At 41.4% G+C, this 26809-nt stretch overlaps 1 protein-coding gene across 1 annotated transcript in view; it reads left to right on the top strand.

The window, feature by feature from the left end:
* Nucleotides 1-362: 362 nt before the first annotated feature.
* GALNT12 (polypeptide N-acetylgalactosaminyltransferase 12) overlaps nucleotides 363-26809 on the top strand; it is a 51757-nt gene continuing 25310 nt past the window's right edge. Inside the window, exons 1-5 of the mRNA XM_082045875.1 lie at nucleotides 363-814; nucleotides 14190-14359; nucleotides 15081-15270; nucleotides 18795-18980; nucleotides 21225-21342. Coding sequence (XP_081902001.1) covers nucleotides 441-814; nucleotides 14190-14359; nucleotides 15081-15270; nucleotides 18795-18980; nucleotides 21225-21342 — 1038 coding nt within the window. The 5' untranslated portion in view covers nucleotides 363-440. The remainder of the gene's footprint in view (nucleotides 815-14189; nucleotides 14360-15080; nucleotides 15271-18794; nucleotides 18981-21224; nucleotides 21343-26809) is intronic.

The raw sequence follows: 26809 nt of genomic DNA, 5'->3' as shown, positions 1-26809 counted from the left end.
CGGAGCAAACCCGAGGTGTGCGCCTGTCCTGGGCTGCTGGGGCCCACGGCAGCGAGCAGCCTGCCGACCACCAGGAAACCCAGGAGCATTGCTCCCGGGGAGCAGGCTGGGGAGCGGGAGGGGTGCATCCCCCCTCTCTAACACACGGAGAGGTTTCACGGTCCGGGGGCTCCGGCGGCAGCCGCTCCCCGGCCCGCGGTAGCGCCTGTCCACGACTCTTCCGCGCCGCGCCCCTCCGGGCTGGCCGGCGGCGGGGCGGGGAGGAGGGAGGAGCCGCCGGCGGAGGAACCGGGCGGGTTTCCTGGCAGGGGCAGCGCTGGCGGGCGGCGCGGCGTGGGCAGGTTCGTGAGAACTTCGCCGAGTCCGCCCGGGGCGGAGGCGCGCCCGTGTCCGCGTCCGTGTCCGGGAGAGGCCGCCCGCGGTCCCGCCGCCTGCTGGGCATGGCCGGCCGCTTCGGCCGCGGGATGTGCTGGGGCAAGCGGGGCCGGGGCTGTCGGGGCGGGGGAGCGCTGGTGGCCCTGGGGCTGCTGGCTGCTGTCGGCTTCCTCGCCTGGCGACACGGCCCGCCGCCCCGCCACGCCGCCCGCCGCGCACCCCCGCCGCCCGTCGACGCCGAGCTGCTGCGGAAGCCGGTGTACGCGAAACCAGCCCTGGACCCGGGGGCGCTGGGCGAGCTGGGCCGGGCGGTGCGGCTGGAGCTGAGCCCGGCGGAGAAGCAGCTCCAGGAGGAGAGCATCCGCCGGCACCAGATCAACATCTACCTGAGCGACCGCATCTCGCTGCACCGCCGCCTACCCGAGCGCTGGCACCCGCTGTGAGTACCCGCCGCTCCGCCTGCCGCTGCCGGGTGACCCCGGGGGCAGGTGGGGACGGGGCAAAGCTGCCGTGCCTGCTCCCGGCGCGGCTCGCTAGAGTGGCTCTTCCCGACAGAGGAGCGTTTGGTGGCAGCGGACAGCGCGGGATAATCGTGCTGCAGCTCACCCAGAAACGTGGAAGCTTTTGAAACTTTGTTTCACCCCCGCCCCCCTCCCAAGCGCTTTCAAATCACAGCGTTTGCTCAACACAGTTAAAACCGTCCATGATTTTTGCGTGGCTCCCGCTCCTCCACAAGGCAGAAAAAGTAGTACGTTGGCGGTGCATATCGGACTCGGGAGAGGTCGCTTTCCTCTGGTAGCCCTGTAGTGTGGTTTCAGCCCTTCAGCAATGGCAAGCTGAAGTGTTTCTCCTGCTGCTGACCCCTGGATAGGTCACCATAGGCAGCATCGTGCTTTCCAGTCACTCCCAGCTTTATGAATGTTATGCTTCCCAGATTTCAGCTTCGCATTGTATTGAAATGTCTTATACCACACAGTGTAAAGCACATTGTTTTATCATCAGACTTACCAGAAACGTGTTGCTGTTTCACGATATAGAAACGCTCACAGAGATGCACAGTATTCTTTTAAACTGGGACATTACTTGTTCCAGGATGCTTAGTTGCTGGGACAGTTTGCCAGATGATGGCATAAGCAATTCTGAACTAAGGATTAGACACTGATTAGATGTTTCTAGTTTGCTGGTAGCAATTCAGTGCAGTCGTGAAGTCAGTGCTGCCCAGCAGGTCCAGCTGTAAGATCAGTTCTGGCCTGAGGCACATAAGCAGTGTCGCTGAGTGGTTCACCTCGCTGCGGGCTGTCCTGTGAGAAGAGCAGCCAGCTGGTGAGAGGAATATGTTGAGTAGTTACAGGTACATGCCTTTAGCTAAAGGGGTAGCAAAGAGCTGTAGAAAAAGCAGGGCTCTGTCTCTACCATGCGTTTGCTTCCTGTCAGTGTGTCCTGTCTGGTAGTTCACACAACTGTACTTGTAAGTGCTGAATCTAAAACGTGCATTCTATGATAGCTCCTAAAAACTTGCAGTGCAAGTAGAAGGCCTTTTTATCATAAATTTAAGTGTAATGCTAGTTTTGTTTTTCATAGGCTTAGAAGGACCATTTTAGTTGCGTTTCTACAGAAACAATTTAAATAGTTTCAATTAATTATTTTGGACTCCTGCCATTTCTCTCAGGATGTTGGAGGAAATGGAAGACCACAGTTGTTGAGCAGGGGACATTACAGATAAGGGTGGGGAGATTATTGAAATTAAAATAACGGGGAGATGGATTTTTCTCCAGTGACACATCCTTTTTGATTTGGATATTGAAATGACAAAATGTATCCAAATCAGAAGGATCACAAAGTATCAGTGACATAATCTCAGAAATAATTGCCTTGTGATGCTGGGGCTGTATTGTACTGTTGAAGTATCTGCTAGCAGGTGTTTCATGCCTTTTCACACAGTTAAATCTAAATTATGGCAGAAACATCACAAACCTCTATCTAACTCACACAGCAAATTTATTAAAAAAATCCCCAGCGACGATTTTGCAATGAAGTTGTTAACTACCTCTCTTAAGAAGGAAGACTATGTAAGAGAAGAAAGTAAAAACAAAAGCAGCATTGAAATACATATCACCAAGCCTGTGGTGATAGAAAATTTGTTGCTGTTCTGTGTAAGATTAGAGGTTTTACACGTCGAAATGTCAATTTAGTTTACTTATTTTAAGGTTTGTAATGCGTGACCATTCATGATCTTTAATGAACATTTGAGTGGTGGGTGAGGCTACGATGGTAAGATATAAGGAGTAATGGTAGACAAAAATGATGCAAAGGCTAAATTTGTAGATGTGATCAATGAAACAATTTTGGTACTTGAAGACCGGAAGGTGACAAGTACACTTTTTATTGTTGTTGTTGTTAGCGGACTCCCAGAGGAGAACCAGCAAACTGTATGCTGGGAAGTCTTGGATCTCTTCCAGGCATATTATTTACAAACTGTGGTAAGGAAAATAATTAGTAGCAGGTAGGCAGGTGTGATCTACTAAGAGCGAGCTTGGCTTTTGTCAAGGATGACGTGTCTCACAAACCTAGTAGAGTTCTTTGAAGGTTGTAATTATATGGGTAAGGAAGTGTGTTGTTATTTTCAAAGGCTTTTGATGAGTTCCTTAAACAGCTGTGAAACAAGGTTGAGATTCCTTACATTTATAAATAAGTAGATAAAAGCTAGGAAGCACTTGTTTTATTTTCTTCTTTTTTTTAATAGTGGAGGGTCACTGGTAAAGTCCTTCGCAAATCTGTGTGGGACCCAGTGCTGTTCGACTTGTGGCATGGCCTCCATAAAGAAGTGGCTAATTTACAGCTCTTCAGACTGAAAGACAGACAGGTTACTGGGACGGTCCCTCTGGCTGAGCTGCTGCAATACTAGGTTGATGCATGAAGAGGATAACACAAATTGCTCCACTTCCTTGTTCCAAAAATTCATTTTCTGTAAAGCAGATTCAAAACAAGTATTAATGAGATATTAACAGACACTATGCTTGAAAACTTTATTCTGGTCTATGGGCTTTTGGTCTGTTTCAGCATATTCTTATGTGTGTGGAGGTAAGTATAGAAATTTTAGATCCCAGGAAAATGGGGGGATGAAAGAAAGGGAAATAAAGATAGGTGACATCCCCACCACCTGGGTGCCCTACTGCTCCTTTTAATGTTAGTGCCCTCCCACACTCATCTGTGAACCTATTCTCTGGGTGTGAATTTATGAAAATCACAAACGTGAATCTAGTGAAAATGAGGATTTTGCTAATAAGGTTGAGAATATCTGAATCAATAAGCCTTTAAACCTGGTCTGCAAAATTATGGATACAAGGTGTTGCTTTATTAGAAACTGATGACAAAAGCTTTACCCACTGCTACATGTTGTATGTCCTGGAGCTGCTATCAGACCAGAAATGTAGCAGTAATTATTGGCTAATGCCTATGCCTGGTAATTCTGTGCAGGAAGGGAAGAAGAATAGTTTTACTGAGATTACTCCCCCAAATAATATTTTGTTTGGTGTCATTTGACTATGAATCCTACAGAGTTGTTATTTACTTAATTATAAAGTTTCTTCAACTTCAGGTGTTTCTCCTACTAATATATTCCTGCCAATGTAAATATTCAGAAGACCTTTATTCCTTCTTGTTCTCACAGACCACTGTAACATTTTTTTTTTTTTCTGAGAGCTGATCCTGTTGCTATTGAAACACAGACCTGGAGAACTTGACAACTATCGTTTCCTTTAGACAGTTCCTGCTTCATTTAACTGTCTGTGCTTGAGGTCAGCAACTGATAATACTGTGTTTCATCACACAGAAACTCTTTAGTTTTGTTGATGGCCTGAGCTGGGTGTGTGGATATATGTACCTATATGTGTATATATATATGTTTACATTAAAATATGTATATTTAAACATACACATAAACAAACATATATATATACACACACACAAGCTATAATAATGTTCTTTTGGTAAAATCTTATGCATAAGAATGTACAGAAATTACTAAATGGTGATACAGTTCGTACAAGGCTAGAAGTGAAATGTGCCATAGGGTCAGAGAATGACGGAGATTGGAAGGAAACCTCTGGAGTGGGACTGGAGTCCAACCTCCTGCTTGAAGCACGGCAACTTCAATGTTAGACCTTGTTGCTAAAGGCCATCCTTGTCCTGTCAAATTTTGAAAGTCTCCAAGGATGGAGATTTAACAGCCTCCCTGGAAACCTCTTTCAAGGCTACATCACAGCCACAGTCAATTTCCCCTGCCCCCGAATCATGATGTTGTCTAGATGGCCCAGGTTGTCTTCCCAATGTCTATCCTTCATTTCTTGAATTTATACACATACGACAAGCAGCAATTATATTAACAGCAGGTTTAAAACAAGCAAGCATCCTCCGTCAGACATGGACTTACTGAGGGCTGTGTTGGGGCTGATGCCCTGTAGGTGCAGCGGATGAGCTCTGGGATGTGCATTTTGGGGGCCACTGCTGTGCTGTCCCCCCACACAACAACGCCGCCACATCTCGTCCTGCCGGGCTTCTCGTCCTGTGCTTGTTTTACAGGACTGCAGGATTAGGCAGACAACTGATAGGGTCTCTTAGACAGCCTTTTGTAGCTTATTACAGTGTGTAGGATATAAATTTCCAGTTTTTCTGCTTGGGTTCTTTTAGGTTAAGGAATGTTCTCAAGCATTGTTCCTGATTTTAGACATTCTACCTCCCTTTTTTTATTCGCTTTCTGTTTTTCTCCCAGTAGGGGCACATTACATGTTTATTTCAGGAGTGGTTTCTGTAAAATCTCCCCAGCCTTCTTTTGGCTGACTCATGTTACAAAAGGAACAAGGCAGGGATAGGCACTTTTGTGCTGACTCAGTATTTTATGTTGTCTCTTTCATGACAGAAGCCCGAATCAGTCCTTGGGCCTCATTTCACTTGTACTTACAAGCAAATGGATCTGTAAGTCTTCTTTCCTTACCTGGCAAATGATTTTAAGTAGCCAGAAGAGCCCCCGAAATATTGAATGTGGTTGGCATAATAATTAGCAGCTATAAAAAAAGTTTTAGAGGTTTCTTCTTTAATTCTAGATAGTTTTCTGTGTTTTGGAAATAGAGTTCATTTATATATATATATATAAAACCATACATATATAAACTATATATATGTAAGTATCTGTGTATATGTATTTAAGTATTTGTATATAGATAGATCTACACAAATATTTAAATTCCTCGGTCACCATCATCTACGCCTGTAATATTATTTACTTTTTTGGGATATTGTCTTTGAGTTTAGCATAACAATGCTGTGATAAGATTTTTCTGACTTTTAAAACTGCTTTTCCTATCTGTTCTCAGATTTGAATGCGATTCTCTTACAATCTCACTTGCTACCGTGGTTTGCTTACCCGATAGTATCTCGCTAGCAAATTCCCAGCATAATCCTCAAGATTAGCTCTTGGTCCCCCTTCTGCTCCAAAAATCACAGGATCTGATTTTGATGGGCACGCTGCTTCTGACAGGAGTTTTAACCTGACCCTGTTGCAGGAAATGCCGCGGCCGCCGGCTGTTTCCTCCCTGTGCACCGCAGCCGCCTGCCCTCGCCCTGGAGCTTCGCTTTTGGCTCTTTTCTATAGGTGAAATAATGCTGGTTACTACTTTTTTGCAGTTCATATAGTAAAAGTGAACTCTTTGGAGTGCTTCTTTGAGGAAGCTTGACCAGGCCGGCGCATCCCCCTTCTCTTGTAGGTGTATTTGCTTTAGCGGTTTTGTAACACTATAGTCATTGTTTTGGGGTTGTGTGGTTTTTGTTTTGCTTTATTTATTTATTTTATTTTTTTTCTGAGCGTCTCTGGAATGGGTAATTGGTTACTGGTAACTACATTCATAGTGATAGTAATACCTTTTAGTCATTACTTCATTGTTAGCTGGCAGGATTCCTTGCATGTATAAACCAGCTGTAGGCCTGCAGAGCAGTGTGTTTCTGGCACATTTCATTCCTCCCTCATACAGTTAAGTGGGGAAGTAATAAATCTGCTTTTTTTTTTTAATAAGCAAGCTTCCACAAATGCTTTGATATTTCGAATATTTTAGTATCTTTGTTTCCTGTCTTGTGTAAAAATATGTCGGTTTTCTTTGTTGTTATTCTTTTGTTTAATCATCACCTGCAAACATTTTCCAGAAGAGCTCAAGTGATTATTTTTTTATCATTTTTCTTTACAGCTTCTGGCAGAGATCTTCAACTTCCTCTGATGTCTAGATGAGTGCTTAGTTTTGGTTGATTTCATTTTTAACCTGTCAAAGTTCCCAATCAGTGATAGTAACCACAAATTATCATTATTATTTTTTTCTTTATTCAAACAGTGCTTTTACTGTATACGATTGTTTGTAAGGACCAGGTGCACCCACACCCTGCTATTAGTGATGGTTACAATAACGTCTTTCAGTTATTGTATTACTTTGCAAAATGTTTTTCTTGTCCTGAATCAAATTACTTGCACCAAAGTAAGTTTCTGAATGCAGGTGCAGGACATCATATGGCTCTGTGCAAATGTTAAGTGTGTCTTGCTGTCTTGGAAGAACATTGCAAACATGGGTAACCAATTGAGCAAAATGAAACCAGTGTTTCAACAAAATAAAATAAAATTTGTTTTTTCCTCATGGACACATGCAGAAACAGCTTCTTATCTGCGCATCCAAAACCTGGGCTAGGTAGGAACTTCTATTGCCTTTTTTTAACAATTTGGAATTAGGAGAATCTATGGTTTTCTTAAAGTCATGGACTTTAGGATATAGATTTAGCCCACCTGCATAGGTGGGCTCTCTAGACAATTTTTTATTAATGTCTTTTTAATCTCTCTTAAACAGATTTGCTTTTTTTTTTTTTTCCCCAAACTTCTTTGCAAATACTCTCTTCTATTTCAGACTTCTGAGCTTTCTTCCTTGCTTCTTACAATGTTGGGGTTTTTTTCTAGCCAGTGCAGCCCTTTATTATCTGAAATCTTAAAGCAGTGTTAGGCAGTCTGTCTTATCAAGACCTTATTGTCACTGGGAGAATTGTTCTTTAAAATATTAAATAATCTGGAAAACCATTTTACAATCCAGCTAGCCTCTGTTTTCAAATGCTTGATCATATCACAGTGTCATAGACTGAACTATATCCTGGGGGGCTCTTTCCTAAAGAGGTTTGTTAGAACAGACACAATTTAGGGGGGGTTACTTGGGCTGCTGGGCTGGGAGCGGCTGGTGGGAAAGCGTGGGCCAGCATCACTTTAACTCGTGCTGCTTACGTGTTCCAGCATTGCCCTGAATAATTCGGCCATTCTGGTGTTTATCAGCACCTTGCTGATATCTGCTTTGCTAATCGGACCAGGGCACACCTTCCGTAAACGTCAGCACCTTTTCTACAAGATCCGAATGCATGTTGGGTATGTAGGTGTGCAAAATCAGGTGCAGCCTTTCTACGCTCAGATTAAGAATTTTTCTTCCTCTTTTTTTTTTTTTTTTTTAAAAAAAAAGGACAGTTGGTTCAAGGTAGTTTTCTGTGAGAAAATATTATAAATTAGTATGAAAAATTGGGTAGTGTTTAGAAGATATAAGAATAATCTGATTTATCATATCTTTTAATTCCGCCAGAGATACTTATGTATCCCATGATTTGATGCAATAGAACTGCGTTGCTTTTGGCTCACACAGTGGATTTTATCTGTTGGTTGCTCTCTGTCACAGAAGGGTGATGAGCAACTGTTCAAACTGGGGTTCAGCCTGGTATAGGTAACACGGCCTCAGTAACTCTGCAGGGTGGCTCAGAAAACAGGGCTGTGACCTGTGTGGTGGTGCTGAGCTTGAGATGCTTGTGGATGGACCTGCTGAACCCTAAGCTGCTGTTGGGAGCAGAAGGGAAGGGAGAAGTAGGGAAGGGGGGACAAGAGGACCCCAGCACAGCTGTGTCCTCTGCTGTGGCTTTGGGAGGAGGAACGTGTTTTCTCTCAGGTGAAGATGCCTGGCAGACCCCCAAAGTTCACATTGCTGCCTCTGTAGTTTATGGGGTGGTGAGTGGAGAAGGTTAAACTGGATGGAGATGCCCATGGCTGCTGCCATTCCTCCAGATCAGCCATATTTAATTTCAGCCTACAAAACGCCATGTTTGAGCACAACTCTTACTAAAAGGTTATCTGCAGTTTAATTCAATGTCCCAACCCTGTTCAAATTAGGAAGAGAAAAGGAGGTTGTGTTGTGTTGGTGGGTCTGTGACCCACCATAACAAACCCAGCAAGCCCACTGTGTGCAACCCTGAATTAGGATTCTGACAGTGTTTGCTGGGTGATGCTGTGGTACTGCGTATATGGCAGTGTCACATACCATAGTCACGTAAATCGTGTTAAATCAGATATAGCAGTGACACATGCTGTTTTGAACCTCTTGAGAGAAGCTATGCAATCTTGAACTTGCCTATATTCTCGGGCATTCACATTGAAACTTCAAAAGCAAAACTTTCATAGTATATGAGGTATATATTATATACCTTTAGAAAGTATTAAATAATTTATTAACAAATAATTTCTCAGCAAATCTTTGAAAACTCACAGAACATTTCATGTTTTTTTCTTAAAATATGAGTAGCTGTTCATATTGAACATCAAATTTGGAGATGAAAGATGTATTTTCCCTTGCTGTATCACTGTTGCAGTTGTGGTGAAACACTTACATAAAACTATGTCAGCAACCATTCCTAATTAACTGATGGCAGCATGCCCGGTATACACACATTCATGCTCTCTCTTTCTGTGTATAGATACACATCTCTAAGAGAAACAGTTCCTTACAATGAAATAAATTGAGTGATTACATTAATTGACACAAATGTTCTCCAAAATAGCCCATTTAATTTTGTTTAGACATTTCCTGACTGATGTCTCCTTAGCTTCTAATAAATAACCTATTGTAAAACTTGCTAACAGAAAATTTTGTAGTGCAGTAGATTCCAAGGTTAAAATATTAAACTTGTCAGCCGTATAGTCTCAGGCTGTGAATTGCGAATGCAGTATGAAAAGGTAAAACCAAGAACCCATAGGAATGTGGATTTATGATTATACACCTTTACATGCTGTGCCTCAGTGTGCATTTTGTAGAGTGGAGGCTGTAGTGAAAGATCTAGGAAAGATGGTACATAGTGAACGTGGTTTTAAGTTTGTGTTTGGGTACGTACCAGCATTATTCTCTCTTCTTGCCTAGAAATTTAGATTAATGGATGAATACAATTAGAATTTCAAAATAGAGATGTTTGGGTTAGCATAAATTGATGAAGAAAAGCTTTGTCTTTTGGCATTTCTTGCTTTAAACCTGTCTTTTAAGCCACAGTGATCAAGCAGGGAGGATTCCTGGAACATCCACCCAGTGTGGCAGAGGGTGCCTGCAGGGAGCAGAGGATGATGCTGGAGCAGGTGGCAACTGGAGCAGGGCAGTGTCCCAGCCCCACTCCCCAGGAGGTGGTGGGGCCAGTCCTGGACACGTTTTCTCTGGGTGCAACTCCCCTGTGGACAAGAACTCTACCTGTGCATTTTTTAATGAGGCTGCAGAGAACAGGAGCCATCAGAGGGCAGAGGCTGAGCAGGTGTCACTCCTTTGCATCGTGTTATTGTTGTTATCCATTATATATTAGTGTATTTCAGTTAAATCCAAGTCGTATTTAAAACTATGCCTTTATTTGCTGAGTCTGAAAAAGCTGCTCACATGTGCTGGCAATAGGTTTTTCTGCAGTGACTGATCCTAGTATCTGATAACTTTTTCCAAAATCAGCTTGACCAGATATGTGTACTTTCCTAAAGAAAATTAACCCATTCAACATGCACACATTTCTAACTTAGGTGTGTTTTTTTAATATATATAATTATTACCCATGTAAATAGTAAAGTTCCTGTGGTCTAATAAGATAATGAGAGTAGTGAAAGAATATGTCAGACTTCAAATGACAATGCTTCTGGATTTGTTGTTTGTGCTTGGAAATGTCATGTTTACAGGCAACTCATTTCCTCATGTCTGTTACATTTTTACAAACCATTTGGTAGTTATAACTAGGTTCAAGGGCGTGTATCAGTCAGCCAGCAGTCAGGACTATAGGTAGTTTCCTGTTGTTTAACTTCAGCTGTAGAAAAGTTAAGCATCTGCTCTATAGGTAAACCTCTATAGACAAGGGGGAGGTGGGGGCTCACAAAGGTCTGTTTGTCTGCACTAGATAAATGGAGGGTGAGGTGAATCGCCTTCTGGATCTGTCTTTATGGACATGCAGGGTCTGGATAATTAGCTCAAAGATAGCGCTTAGCTTTAAGATTTCTAATGTGACATGCAATTAATCCTGTCTTAACATGATCCTCTATATTGGGAAGGACAGTGTTATGCATTTGAGGGTGCTCTGAAGAGTGCCTTAGTCAGAAACTGAAAGCAGCTTGCAGTATAGACAGTATAAATATACATTCCCAGTATCCACAAAAACATATTCTGGGACTACTGTCACCCGTTTATATCTTCCCTGTCATTTTAATGGCATATTCTAACTGATACACACTTGTTTTTATTTCTGAATAACCCAAAGTAGGAGTGAAATGATTCACTTGGAAAGTAGGAGCTTGAATACTTGGCTGACACACAGAGAATAAAAAATACATCCTGAAGTTTGCAAAGGTGAATACAAAAGGTGCATTGCTAAAGTGATTCTGCGGTAAATAGAAGTTGGGAAATGGAAAAGCTGAGTTATGACCACTAGGCTTTAAGTCAGGTTTCATATTTGTAGTGGGTTTTTTGAAGCTTATGTATCTTGTGAAGTGGTAATGTTTAGTGTCCGTATGCATGCTGCATAATTGTTATTCAACAACACTTTTAAGCATTTCCATTTCAGGGATTCATTTGCTTTTTCCAAGGTTTTCTTATACTATTATTGTTCCAGGGTTTAAATGCTTTGGGTTTCTTATCTCCCCAGTAGGTTGTTTTTTAAGATTTAGCAAAACTCATTGACATTTATTTCAGTACAGAAATATAAGGAGAACTGTGTTTCGTTTAGCGACAATATTTGTGACTGCTAACAGTTGAGATCTTGTTCCAATCTAGTAACGAATGTATGTCTTGGTAGAAATTTCTGGGACAAACATGCAAATCTGCATAGAAATTGAGTAATTTCCCACCCTCCCCCCATTTTTTAAAAGTAAAAGTTTCAAAATTCCAGTTGGTCTACACGTGACGATTACTTTTCCCCAAAACAATGTACTAAAAAGCTAAGCTTTCAGCTGTGCTCTGTGTATTTCAGCGTGCAAGTTGCGATGGTTCCTTTCCTTGGTGAGGTGTCATCCCCGTCCAGCTGGCCCGTTTTGGGGAAGCCGCCTGACAGGGGTCCAGGCCCCACTCAGGGCAGGGCAGCCATGCAGGCCAGCAGCCCGCCCTTCTCTTCACTTGCCTGCTGCCTTCCACCAGGGAGCTAGTAAATAAAACGCCCTTTTCTTTTTTGGCCTCTTTCCTGACTTCAGAAACCTTAGAAACGTGTGCTGTGGTACGTCCCGCAGGAGGGTGACCTTTTCCTGCAATGGGTGTGCTCAGGGAATGAGGCAGCAACACACAGTGAATCACAAGCAGGCCGGGGATTGCCTTGCTCTGTGCCAAGTTAATGTTTCCTGTCTCCAGAATGTAATTTTCAGGCAAATCCATTGAAGTCTTTAATCTATAATGAGGCTCATAAGCTTCTTTAGACCTTTTGGGTTTCCTTTTTTAAATAATGGAGTGCAACATTATTATTCTGTAAATCTTTCTGAGATATTTTCCAGAGAAAGCTTGCGTGAATGTTTTCTATTTATTTCTTTTTTTTCTTTTCTTCAGTTTTCTGAAACGGGTAGGTAAATATCCCATTTTCATCAAGCAATTAACTAAAATTACTGGTACAAGTGGCTATGATATGTAAGAAGAATTTTACTGGCAGTACTTAGAATAAATGCCTTTCAATAGGCTAAAGTAAATAAGTATTTCAAAAATTAGATTCATACAGTAGGTTTTTCTGCCTAAATAAAAAAAAAAAGAAAGGTAATTAAGATGTCACTCCTTTTTCATGTGTTAATACATGAACGTTTGGCAAAATCAATCACTTCTGTCACCAGCCAGTGGTGTGAGGCAGCTCTCTGTGAATGCCCCTGTTTGCCTCAGGACAAGTTACAGCCTGGAGGGATGGGCATTTTTGTATTTCGCTGTAAAAGTGTGTGTGTATCTACCTGTTGATGTACATCTCTATGTGTGTGTGCACACATATGCATCTTATACACTGGGTGTCGTTGCATCGCATTCCCTTCATGTTTGAGAGGCACTCTCCTGTGTGCCTGCTCTCCCCAAGTGTCATTTCTCCTCATTGCTTCCTCATTTTCAGGTATTTATTATAAAAGCACTTTACACACTTTTTTGTTCTTCATAAGAATTTTGATTTTAGATTCAGATTCAGATTTTTTTTCTTTCTGTACCACAGATCTTAATAAACATCGCCTAATCTTTAAAGAAACCTAGAAGTAATCTTTTTTAATTGCTAACAGCAGCATTAATTGATCAGGAAATACATCCGAATGTGCTATTAGTAAGTGATTTTCTTCTAATGTCATTTTCTGCATGTTTTGAGGAATTTCAGTTCCCCTACACTGACCTGAGGGATTTTGCTGTTACATTTTCTGTTGAGCAGTTCTAGTTTCCATCTTCAACTCCCAACAGCATAGGTTTTGGAGGACTCGCTGCTGCTATGTTTTGCTGGAAGGGATGTCCTACCTGCTTTGGTGTCTATCATGACCTAGTAGCCTACAGAAGTTGAAAAATGTCCTTTCTTCCCATACAAGCCTTGGTGAAGCCAGGCAGTAAGCTGGAGGTGTAAGAAAGTTCAAACATCTCTAAACTGTTACTGTTTTTTGTTTGTTTTTAACAAAGCTGCTCATAGACCATGCTCTAAGGAAAAGGGAGAAATGGTATAATAATAAATACTGTCATTAAAAAAAAAAATATTTCAGACCAGGGATATCTTTAATAATTTACACATTTGGCTCAGCTGGAAGTTTCTTGGCATCCTTATGTTCATTTAGAGAAGTTCATATATATATATTTATAGGAGATCCATTCTGGAGCTTAATCCAAAAGTTTGCAAACTTTCTGGCTCTCCATGGAGCCAAAAACATGCATTTCTATGTCTGTCTGTGTTTTTTGCAGATTTCACTATTATATCTTGGCAGTTATGTGGTCTTCCCAAATTCTGCTTCAGTGCACACAGATCTCATTTCTGTTGCTGGGTTTTTTTGCTCTGTATGTATTGCGGTTCCTTCACAGTTATATTTTTACTGTCTAGCACTTGTTTTGTCTTCCTAAGCACAAGTTGTCAGTAATAGATGCTGCTGTTTCTACCACATTTAGGTTTTGTATTACTTTTCTTTCTTTCTGTAATCTGAGGCATGGTTTAGCAATTGCTTGTTCCTCTACTTTGGGTAATTTTGTGCAAACACAGCTACTGCACATACACCAGCCCAGGGTACCTCCTATTATTTTTATTTATAGATATTTTTGGGGTTGCAGAATTTTAGTCATAATGCTGCTGTAAAAGTGGGACTTCTGGACGGCTGGTTTCCTGGAAGTGTTTACATGACTTTTCCATGTACATACAGTTCCTTTAAAAACCTTTCTATGTTCTTGTTTACAGTTAGTAAGTACCATATGAACTCTTCATTTGAGAATACTATTCTGAAAAATTAACAAATGCTTTTGCACTTGTACTAAAAGTAATACTCTCCCTTACAGATGCAGAGAGAAGAAGTATGATTATTACAGCCTGCCGAAAACCTCCGTTGTGATAGCGTTTTATAATGAGGCTTGGTCAACGCTTCTGAGAACTGTTCACAGTGTTCTTGAGACATCTCCAGATATACTTCTGGAAGAAATTATCCTTGTAGATGATTATAGCGACAAAGGTAGGAGAAATAATTCTAAATAATGTTAATTGTTGGTGAGGTCTTCTGGCCAGCCAGTAACAGGAGGAAAAGATACACTGTTTGGGTAACATACCATAAAATTGTATGACAGTATCTAACTGGAAAATGGATTTCCTTGTAGCATGCCAGTGAAAATCTTGAGTTCTGGACTAAATTTATTTTAGAATGAGGAGCCACATTTGCGGTGTTGTAACATGAGTGTTGGCATATATAGATAACTACAGTCTGGTTGGAGCATTTCAGGTTTCCTAATTTGAGCAAATTTTGATTGCTCCAAGGTTTCCCTGGCATAAGGTATAGTAAGGAGCTACCTGGTTATCTGTTTGCATTTGAATTCTGAGGCACAAAACAATGCTGGCATTTTCCACCACATGTAAATTGTGTTAAGAATAAAACTTTTCCATGAAAAAAGCGTTATACAACATTTGAGACTCATGTAACAATTTGGAAATGAATTATAGAGGCAAATACAAAGCATTCAGTTTCTCAAAAGTAACCATGATTTGTGTCCATCCAGTTTCTGTGCTTTTTCCTTGTCCTTTCCTAACATGGACAGTATAGCAGAATCAGAGTTCAAAATACTGGTAGCTTTAAGGCACCGCTACAAGTAATATGTTCCTGAAAAAACAGCTTTCTGTAGCATGATGTAAACCAAACGTTCCAGAATTATATTCTTCCTTTCTTTTGTTGTTTGTTACAGAACATTTAAAGGAGACTCTGGAAAATTATGTGGCTGGCTTACGCAAGGTGCGTCTTATCCGTGCAAATAAGCGAGAGGGGCTGGTTCGGGCCCGGCTGCTGGGGGCATCTGTAGCCAAAGGCGACATCCTGACGTTCCTGGACTGCCACTGTGAATGCCATGAGGGCTGGCTGGAGCCGCTGCTGGCAAGGTGAGGTTCTGCTCTGGGGTTGTTTTCTGTCCCGCTGCAGAAGAAAAGACGGTTTGGTGCACCTCAGCAGTGGAAAAATGACTCTTTGCAGACATTTACCAAAGGTTACCGCGTTCTGGTCCCTGGGGCACTGCCAGTGTTTGTCTCCTGGCGGTGGGGCAGCAAATGGAAGTGTGGAAGATCAGGAGGTGGATTTTTGTTTTCTCCCAATGACCAGGCTGCTCTTTTTCTTCAGAAAAGGGAAAATTTTGTTTTCAGGAAGAGGAATCCTCCCCCAGCTTTGAAACTACCTTGGCAAAGGTGGCTGCTTCTGTCAGCCTGGGTGGTGGATGAGAAGAAGGTCTGGAAAGATGCATGCCCTGAGACATCCCTTGTTGCATGGGAATGTGCACATAAGCAGATTGGAATAGAAGTCAACAAACTCCATCTTCCTAGTCCTGAGTGAATCCATCTTTCCAAACTGGTTCTGATGTAAAGCATCACAGGGTAGAATAGGGGGGAGTTAATGTTACTTCAACACTGACTTTTACTTGGACACCATCTGTCCTGGGACACTGTATTTTACAGCAATGTAGTTTTTCATCTATACTGTATATCTGTTGGACAGTTCAGAAAACTTCCATTGATTAAAACCAAACCAACTAACCAACCAACCAAGAAAAAAATCTGACAAAACCCCCTAAACCCCAGTATACTAGCTCTCTATTACAACTTAGAATATTTATGATATTCTTGAAGCTTCACTCATGCATAGTCAGCAGCCATACATGCACTTTTCCTGCTGTCGGTTCTGCCGCTGATACATCTCACTGCAGCACCCTGCCATCCCCCAATGCATGCAGGAGGCTGTATCGCTTTGCTTGCTGACAGATTATGTCTTTAACCCCTTGGATGCCATTAGCAGATACTGATAGATACAGTACGTGAAGATACAGACCTCGTAGATATTGTATATAGAAAACCACTGCCTTTAAAGCATAATTCTAACAAAATCCTTTCCTCAAGAGCAGTGATTCGATTTGCATCCTGTAAAGATTTCTGCCAGGTACTGCAGACTTCAGAGGAGGATGAGACAAAACATCCTTATGCAAACTGGAGGGAGGCTTCCAAAAGCAGATGCTGTCTTGAGGCATGCAAGTCTTCCTGATTCGTGGTGGAAATTGTGTTCTCAAACTTCCCATGTCCACTTGAAATTGTATCTGGATTTTTTTTCCCCTCAAAATTGTCATATTTAATTTGCTTCTAAATTTCACAATGAGTATATGCCAGGTAACTGTGGGTTAACTATGAAGAGTAGAGATAGTATAATGAAAGGAAAAGGCATAAAATCAAAGAATAGGCATGTTTTTTAACAACTGCCCTCTGAGGAAACGTACGTATCTGTGGAGATTGTTCTGTAATTTCTTCACTTCTTTAGCGAACCACTAGATGGCAATATTGAGGAAGGATTTGAATAATTTTATGTGCAATAAATCACCTTCTGTAAAAAGTTAGTTCTGGCTGTGTCTTGTAATTTTTTCCCTTCTTGCTGCAGATGCAGATGTACATCTCTGAGGGGATGTTTGTGTGGCATATCTGACTCAAATGTATGGGAGCAATACATGAGTGTCAGCAATTTGCAATGCATAGTTGTATTTGTAAGCTGCCTATGCATTGTGCCATCTAGTTAATTTTTAACTTACAGAAAAGGTGATGGCTTTTCATTTACTTGATTCCTTTCATAACTGAAATCATATGCCAGCTACCTAATTTTTACTCCTTTTCCTTCACAGGAGAAACAAAGCATTTTTACATTTCATTGGGATTTTTTTTCCTCTGTGTACATATCATTCTCATTGCTTTGTACATAAGTCTTATGCAAATCAAACAGGATATAGCAATATTTGTATAAGCCCTTTTGTGTGCTCTACCAAACAGGATTTAAATGAAAGATCATAAAGAAGAAAACAGCTGCATCACATCTTCCCTCCAGCAACACGAGACCGTTTCATACTTAAGTCAGTCTTTCTCCACTCAGACAATACTTCTGTGGAACTGCGACTGTTCTCTGTTGCATTTAACCACCATGAGCTGCTCTGATTTCAGAGTCAGAGTCCCTTGGACAGCCTGCAGGTTTTAAGTTTAATAATCCCTTGAAGAACAAGCTCCCCTCGAGCGGCAGATATATCACATCTGTTCCTTGTTTGGCGATATAATGCATTCAGTTTTCCTTCTCCTCTGGAATATGCAAATCAGAAGATGCAGGGCTAAAACAAATACCAGCATCTTAAATTCAAACAAATCACTTTGTTTCACTGAACTAATAGTAGATGTCTAAGACTAGTGTAGAGAAGATTACTAGAGGGTGATATAGGAAAAAGACCTTGGCTTGAGCTTGAGCTTGTGCTTGGAGTTGATCTCTCCTAGCACTGAGACAGGCTTTTCCAGAAGTTGAAGTAAAGGCAAAGGATTGCGTTGCTTTTTGTAAGGGCAAACGCTTTTGGAAAGGAATCTGGAAAACCCTGCATGGCATTAAGAAATGGGAGGAAGGGCTTTATCTCCTTGCAGAAGTAGACCTGCAAGAAATGTTGCAGCTCTGATATATTCTTAGTATGATAAAGATCTTAAGTATCTTTAGATCAACCTTGCTGATAGGTATGTCATTCTGCAGTACTACATTTTTCCTCCTTTTAATCTCCTATGTTGCCAGGCTTTCTGGAGGCCTTCTTCATATGTGCTTCACTGTTGGAGATCTGATTCTCATGTTGCATGTTTTTTTGGTGTTTAAGCTCATGGCTTCTTTTTGCATTACACTTGTAGTGCTCAGTATAACTTTGTTTGCAAGTGACCACAGTTGCAATAACAACCATGACTTTAAGAGCCAAGAGGCTAGCTGATGTATATTCATCTTTGCACAACTGTACCATCACACTGCTCTCTTCATATCTTAAATGCACTTACCTTGACAAAACAAAATAGATGCTTTTGTTGAGAATGTGGTGCTGGCCATAGCAACCAAGCCAGATGCTGAATGCGTTATCTCAAGCCATCTGGCATACCTTGCTTCCACTGTCCAGTAAGACTGATGCTTGCTGAGGATGCATCAGGATGGGACTCAGCTGTAGGCACCTGGCAAGCATCAATCTTCCAGTTTATTCTTGTAGCTATTATTTCCTTGTATTGCAGCATGAATTGAAAAATAGGAAAACTTCATATTTAGTATTTGTAAGCATTCTCTGTTCTTGACAGTTCTAGTTTTTAAGAGAAGCATAGGAGGTTCCATCTAAACATGAGGAGAAACTTCTTTACTTTGAGGGTGCCAGAGCACTGGAACAGGCTTCCCAGAGAGGCTGTGAAGTCTCCTTCTCTGGAGACATTCAAACCCGCCTGGACACATTCCTGTGTGGTGTGATCTGCTCTGGTGAACCTGCTTTAGCAGGTGGGTTGGACTAGATGATCTCCAGAGGTCCCTTCCAACCTCAACCATTCTGTGATTCTGTGAAGTATCTAATGGGATTCACCTTTTTCTTTTAAAAACATATTAGGATTGCAGAAGAAGAATCAGCTGTCGTGTGCCCTGTTATTGATGTTATTGACTGGAATACATTTGAGTACTTGGGAAATGCTGGTGAGCCACAGATCGGTGGGTTTGACTGGAGGCTGGTCTTCACTTGGCATAGTACACCTGAAAGAGAACAAAAACGGAGGAAGTCCAAGACCGATGTGATCAGGTTAGTTTTTATGCATCTTATGAAACTGTGAACATTACAAGTGGTTTTGATTTGACTTGGAAATGCCGGATGCTAAAAAATATTTGAGAAACGAGCTTATTAGTAAAAGTTACATGTTTTGTTTAGTGCCATATGGAATCCTTATTGCAGGAGTCTATTGACTCCTGCAGGCAAACTCCCACAGACGCTTTTCAGCACACGGAAAGGTTATAACCGATTAACTAATGCTGAAGCATGTCTTCTGTGCAAAGCAGAGATCCGCGTTGTAGAAAATGTATCATGGTCACTGATGAAAAAGGGAAAAAATCATCAACTATAGGAAGGCAAAAGTAGTTTTGAAGACTATGTGTGCTGTAATGATAGTGGTGGTTCCTTGTGCTGTTTTCAAAGGTAAACCAGTTTGGCAGTTCTTTATGGGGATGAAATGATACAGCTCTGTCCACTGCAGTTTCTATTGAAGGGTTAACTCACAGGAGCAGATACAGATATCTTCCTTGTGGGTTTTAGTTTAGTTTTGTTTTCAGACAAGTTGCAGTCAGTCAGTGTTATTTGTCACTCTATGCTGTATTTTTAGGAGAGGTAAGGTATGAGTACAAACAGTGCATCTGGAGAATGGACACTGTCGACAAAATCTTTATAACTGAGTGCCTGCTGTGTTAACTGGGAAGCTGCTGTATTTCACCAGTGTATTGTAAGAAACCAAGCAGCTGTTTGGCATTTTTAACATCATGGTTTTATTAGTCCTTTCTTTTATTTATGATGTGATCTTACGGACTATAACAAATAGAGAATGGTTAATTTTTCTCAGTCTTTTCTAGGTCACTTATCACTATAACGGTACCCAGTACTTCACAAATATAATGAACTCATCCTCAACAGAGAGAACATTTTTTTTTAATGGGAAAAGTGAGGTAGTAATTTAGTCCTTCTCAGCATATATTAGTCCACATCCTCCTTGAGAAAAGTTTCAAAGTACAGTGAGTGTTTATAAAGCCTTTAGTTTAAATACAATGCTTTTCTTCTCCATAATGAGAAGAGTTGTCTTTGGCATGCCAAGGGGAAAATGATGAGGGATAAAGCTTCACAGTAGCCTGAGGACTGTGGACTTGGCAAGTGTCTGGAGAAAGCAGCGGTGCTGAGAGTGGTGTCACCCACAGTTGTGCTTGGAAAGATGAGATTTGGAGCGAGACAGAAGAGCCTGACTGGTTATGGAGTTTGGGACTTTTTACTTCTGTCTTATCTCATTCCATTCTTTGAAACAACATATGACAGTATAAAACGGTGTTCCTTCAAAAAGATGGCTGGTAAAATTCATTTTGACAGATTAAGAGTAATTGATCACACTGCCAAGCATTTATTAATATTTACCTCAACAGCAATTTAGGAAAATTCATAGTGTGTCAGCTGAACTTAGTTCCAACCAGCATTATATGCTTGGCACTTTAAAGAGGGTAATTTTCTAAGACTGTAAACAGGAACAGTACTGAACAAAACCAGGTTTATGTATATGTACATGCACTACCCTACTGAAGGTACATCCCTTGAGTGCACTGTCACTCCGGGCCTTGCAGTCTTCAATGAGGATCTGGTCTTGGCTCCTGATTTTTTTTTTTTTCCCCCAAACTTAATAAAAACAATTAAAAAATGCAGTTAGGCAGATCTTAGAAAGAAAAAAATAATCTCTTTAGGGGCTATACTTACTTAATTCTGCTGAATTGGTGTCTGAGAGTTTTTCCGCTGACTATTAATAGGATCAGGAATGTTATTATTAATTACTAAAGCACAAATATTTGTATACTTATTACTTAAGCAAAATAGTGCACTTATAATTTCAGAGCTGACTAGTATAGTTCTGCCACAAAAAAGCTTATGTTCTACTATGTGAACGTAAGAGACTAGTCATTTATTTTTGCTCACAAAGACACTATGATTGCAACAATTGTATTAACACAATGTTTATCTTCTCTGATTTCATTGTGTCAAGGTCAACAAAACCAGGACACATTGTTATTTTTATTTTAATACATTCTGGAGCTTGTTTCAAATACAATTTTTTATCACAAAATTAAATTTAAATGGCTTGATGATAACTGATCAATGTCTGTTACTTTGCATGCAGAAAAAAATGAGAAAATGGAAAATTAAATTCTACTCTTTTTTTTTATTATTTATCTATTGCATTGGTTTGTTAATTTATTTTTTTTTGCTTTTTATTTAGTTCAGAATTACTATTCTCTTTCATAGGTCTCCGACCATGGCAGGTGGATTGTTTTCTGTGAGCAAGAAGTATTTTGATTATCTTGGTTCATATGACACAGGAATGGAAGTCTGGGGGGGAGAAAACCTTGAATTCTCATTTAGGGTAAGTTGCTCAATTGAAAGGTTTTTTCCCGAGAATAAAAACAAGGTTTTAATTTCTTTCTTCATGCCCTTCTACTTAGATGACTGTAGTGTAAGCAAGTACAAGTAAGAAGAGAATATTTTGGGAGATATTTATATGAGTCTCTTTCTTGTTCTCACACTGTTATAGCTTTCTTTGCCTTCTGAATAGCCATTTAAAAACATTTTTTAAAAACATGTCTTTGTCTTGAATGCCAGTATAGAGTTGAAGTAGTGGTGTGATATTAGCAGATGAAGTTTACATTCTGTGGCTTGAAGAGGATTGTTGGAAAGAAACATTTTTAATTCTGTAATGTGACTTGGAGCTCTCACCGCAGTTGATGGGAGTGAGCAGGAGGCAGCTGGTGGCACTTACCAGTGGGGTGGGACAAGGCAGCCCCTGCACTTCTTTAAGGCTTTATTCCATTTCACTTCAGGAAAAGTTTGTATAAAGGTTATAAAAGATGATGGGGAAAATATCCAGGAACTGTAGAGCTGTACCCTGCTGGAAGGCGGACCAGTGCTCAGGTGTGAGGCACATAGGTAGCTGGAATGAAAAGGATTTATGGCAGTGGGAGAGAGAGGAGATATGAGACACTCCAGACTGACGAGCAAAACAGTTTTGTCCTCCTCAACTCTGTTGTTACCTGTGATGCTGCTTGTTTCCACTGAGACTGGCTGCCTGTGGTTTGCCCCGTATCACACACTTAGCTTGCTGAAGCAATGCAGGGTGGTATAAGAGGTGCACTGTGAACTAGAGAGTTGAAACCTTAGTATCCTGGATTTCCTTTGCTTTTTCTGCTCATCATCCGGTATGTTTTATGATCATATTAGCATTTTTATGTGTCACTGGATTGTGGGACAGGATTGTGGGACAGGAGGGTTGCTGTTTGGTTGTTTGGGGGGCGGGGGAGCGGTTTGTGGGGTTTGGTTTGTTTTTTGTTTTTTTTTTTGCATGTGTGTGTTTTGGGTTTTTTTTTTTGTTGTTTTGTTTTGTTTTGTTTTTTTCCCCAGGTGACAGCAGATTTCAGGTATACATAGTATTTTAATGTTACAAAACCACTTTATTGGGAAAGGAAGCATCAGCAGACTGTCTCACTTGATGTCTACCTCTTCACCAGAGAAGCTTGGAGTCTTCCTGGCTGCTGTTCCTGTCTCCTGTTGCCTGCAGTGTAGGAATCCTAGCAAAGAGGGCACAAATATAAGGAAAGAAGAGGATTAGGGTGGATAATAAGCACAGACCTAGAGCTGACTTTTTTTTCTCTGGAGAGGGATTTCTCAGCTGGAATTACTCTTTGATCTGAATTCATGATCACCTCCTTTCTCACACAGGAAAAAGTTTCCAGCATGTAAATGCAAACACATAGCCTACTTGTCTTGGTCAGCAGGCCTCCACCTGAAGCTCAAAGTGGCTTGCCCACTTCTGTAGCTCTGTGAGCTTCTGAAGCAGGAATCTCCCAGCTGCCTCCCATTCTGGTGTAGTCCACATTGATGTGTATGTTGCCATTGGTCCCCTCTTTCCACTAGAAGGAATTTATTTTCTGTGGGATAATTATTCAGTCAGAAGGTCAGGAGTTATGAAATAGCTCTGGATGAAATTATTTTTATGCCTTCTTTTTGAGAGGCTGTTCAGGGAGCCAGAGGTAGCAATAGATTGAGTTTGTACTTGCAGGCCCAAAGAAACAATCATGCTCATCATCAGTCACAACACAACGTAGGTTAAACTGGAAAGCAGCCTGCTGACCATCCCTAGCTAACTCTGGCAAGGGAAAATTGCTTTTCTTGCTTGCCAAGGGACTGGAAGGGGTGATGACAATGAGAGAGTCATGCATTTTTGGGTACAGATGCTTGCTGACCTGGGGCTTGCTGGGTCTCTTACTTTCTCAGCTCTGATACTACTGTGGCAGACAAACAAGCAGAGACAGGAGACTCCCTTTAGCAGCAAACTACATCAGAGAGCATGACACTGTCTCCCACAAATGTAGCGTAACAGTGGCAAGCATGTTGGATGCACTACTGAGCAAGTCTGGCTCTTGCAGACACTTGTTTGTGTCTTCTAGTGCACATGCAACCAGACTGAAGAGCCGTGAGGTGGTAAGGATCCTGCTTTTGAAAATAGTACTATATGCTTGGCCTCTTCACAGAAATTTGCACATCTTTCAAACCAGCAAGCTTGGAAACAACAGCCACAGTTGACAGAACTGGATGTTACGGGATCTACTTCATATTGTTTGAAATGTCTTCTGTGACCACAGCTGCCACAGATTTGGTAGCACCAAAGTAGTTGCCCCATAACCAGTCAGAGTTAGAGGTAGCACTGCCGCACATGGCAGGGATTTTGTTCTCTGAGATGGATTGTGGGAGCTTTCTATAGCTCCTTGTAGAAAGTCTCGAAGATGGCCCTCTTTGCATGCAGTTCTTGGCTTTCCACTCTTCATGCCTCGCTTTTGGTAGACCAAGGCTTGCAGACAGGAGAAGCCATACCCCTGCCCTGTATAACATGGAGTGCCCCTGCACTGGCTGCTGTTTTAGACCCAAATGATCATTGCTGGTCACCTCTACCAGGCTCTGGCAGCAAGTCTGATTTCTGACGTTGCTGGTTCCCCTCAACCAGGTGTTTGACCCCATGGGGTGCAGCAGCATGAACGAGCAGTGCCTTTGCTCCTTCAACATGGAGAAATGTGGTCTTCTTGTGGGCTGGAGGAAGCATCAGAGGCTACCTAGCAGGCAGGAGAAGCACAAAAGGAGCAGCAGCAGAGTCCTCGGAGCCAGTGTGCTGGGGGCTGTGCACAGACACGCTGCCGTGCATGTTGGAGGGGCTGAGCAGGGACATGGGTGCGCCAGTCCAGGGGCTCATGGTGCTCCGTCAGTGGCCACAGGCCCATGGTATGTCATGCTCGAGGCTGAGAGCAGGCATGTGGCTTGTGGGGGCTAAAAGATGTGATTAAATGACGAAGCAGCGTGGGAGCTGTGGTCTGGGGCTCTGCATGCTGCAGGTGGGTCAAGAGGCTGTCTTCCGGGAGGCCAACGGTTTGATAAGACAGGCTGTACAATGGCCAGCGAGTGTGCCTGGGCATGTTAATTTTATTATTGCAGGTTGCCAGTAGGATGTAGGCATTTGGATCCAAATTGTGTACAACGTGCTTTCCTCTATTGATTTCAAACCTCTCTACACGCGCTTCCTGTGGTGAGTGTTTTGGTGGAAGACAGCAGAGCACCGAAGAAGGTCAAGAGGGATAAATCAGTGTTAATTCTGTTGTCTCTGTGGCTTTTAGACCTGCCAGACCTGAAAATTAGGAGCACGGATACCGAAAAACTCTGTGAATTAATTCGTTGTTCTTCTCATCTCTGAAAACACCACCATCTCCTGATGACATGAAAGGACTTGTCCTCAAGCCTTCTCTTTCTCATATTTCAATTATTCTAAGCTGGAGAAATTCTCTGTGGTTTTGAGAGGTGCAACAAGGACAAAGCTTCAGCTAAAAGCATGATGACTAAGAGAGATGGAGGCTGCACGCTGAATGCAGGATCGAGTCAATGTGCCTTGATGTTGAATTGCTTAATGCTATTTGGCTGAATAACATTTCACTTCATGGGCATAATGGACATTGAAACTCCTCTTTCTGAGGGATGCGAAACATGCTCTTTTGTCTTCCCCCTCCTGTACATGGAGCAAGGAGAACTGGTTGCATCTTTTTTCCCCTCTCTGCTCTTGGTCCTGCTAGTGGTACTGCAATGTAAATTTGTTTCTGGGGACCACTGCTTGATACACCCGCAGTCTGCCCTTCAACCCACCATCACAGCATGAGGGAAAGCCACACATGTGCAGAAAGGCAAAACTATTTACTTCTTTTGGAAATTTCATTGTCCACAGGCCTGGATGATGCTCCTCCGATTGCCTGGGGTCTTCTCGTTTCTGATATTTTGGTATTGCTTCTTTCTGCCTGGATCTGGAAATCTGTTTTGTGGTGGGAGCAGCCAGGATGGGTTCATGCAGGTGGGGAAGCCCCCCCTACCCACCCAGCTCCAGCAGATGCTGCAGGAGCAGCGGGCAGGGGGGCTCAGCTGCAAGCCAGCAAGCAAAATTGCAGCAGAGAGAGGGGCAGCAACAGTGTTTTCTGCAGTTTATCTTTACTCAGGAGGTAGCATCCATTTTTAAAATTATTATTATTTTATTATTATTATTATTTTAATGCTAGAATGGAGGTGGTAGAGCTTATAGAGCTTTTCTTATTTAGCATTCAATGAGCCAGCATTAGGTCAGTTGTCCAAAGACCCGAGCAGGGATGGGGATCCCAATGTGAGTTCTGTACTTCTACTGCAGCTTTTTGTAATGCCACTCTCTGAAAAGAACAGAAAAGAATTTGATAGCCTGCATGCATCAAGATGAAAGTGAAAGTAAAAATGAATGTCACCTTCTCTTCTTTTCTTGTTGAAGGAAAAAATGTGTGCTTTTATAATGAGCTGCAAGTTAGCCAGACCTAGTAAAGAAACATATTTTCATGCACATGAGCATGCAAAAGATACATGAAATCTAATGTGCTTCTTTGTTAAAGGAAGTGTGACTAGTTTTACGGGATAACCTTCACTAGAGTCACTTATTTAGGACTTAGTAGTGAACTTGGCTTTCTCTAGTGAATTCCTTGCTTTCTCTCTTTTCTCCTTGCTCTTTTCACTTTATTTTATGTAGAGGTCAAAATGTGTTTTCCGTTAAAAAAATTAATAAATATTTTTATGAATTGTTTAGCTGAAATATACTTGTGTTTTAAATATGAAGACAAGAGAAGTTTTAAACTGTTTTAATAAAGGAAGCAGAATTTAATGACCATTGCTTTGCAACCTACAGTTATTTTTTAGAGAAAATCAGAATTTTAATTATTGAAAAATCAGCTGTTATGGAATTCTCTTTTTGGCAGCAGTTTAACAGAGGTAAAGTCAGTCTGTTTTAGTTCATTTAAATCAGACTTTACCACGGAAGAGTGGAAGAACGTGCTTCCTCCTTAACTGTACATTTTTACTCCAGTAGTCTTTATGGTCCATTCCTCATATCTTGTTTCAAAATAGACTCATCAAAGCAGTAATAATCAATTTAAAAATGCTAATATGGAATAAAATAAATATGGAAATTGTTGAAGTCTAATAAATTTAATGATACTTAACATTTGTTGACAAACAGGTCTTCCTTGATACATTTCAACTTTAAAAAAGTAATCTTGTATGTAGAAATTGGAATGTAAGAAAGCTATTGTTTTGAAACAGATCTCAAAAAGGGAGATCTTAAAGTGAAAATAGCTGGTTTCATAGCAGCTTTCAAAATGGCAGTAGTATAGCTTACCTGTGAAGATATGCAAATTGTTTAAAGATTGGTATAGAATTCAGAATTCTAGATTTCTTGTATAATTCCTTTTATTATATTTCTGTTCAAATTACAAAGATACTTCTCCAAACAG

The sequence above is a fragment of the Streptopelia decaocto genome (assembly GCF_964273445.1).
Source record: "Streptopelia decaocto genome assembly, chromosome: 2".
In the NCBI taxonomy this organism is placed as follows: Eukaryota; Metazoa; Chordata; class Aves; order Columbiformes; family Columbidae; genus Streptopelia; species Streptopelia decaocto.
Note: the sequence above shows the minus strand (reverse complement) of the source record. Positions and strands in the feature narration are given on the sequence as shown.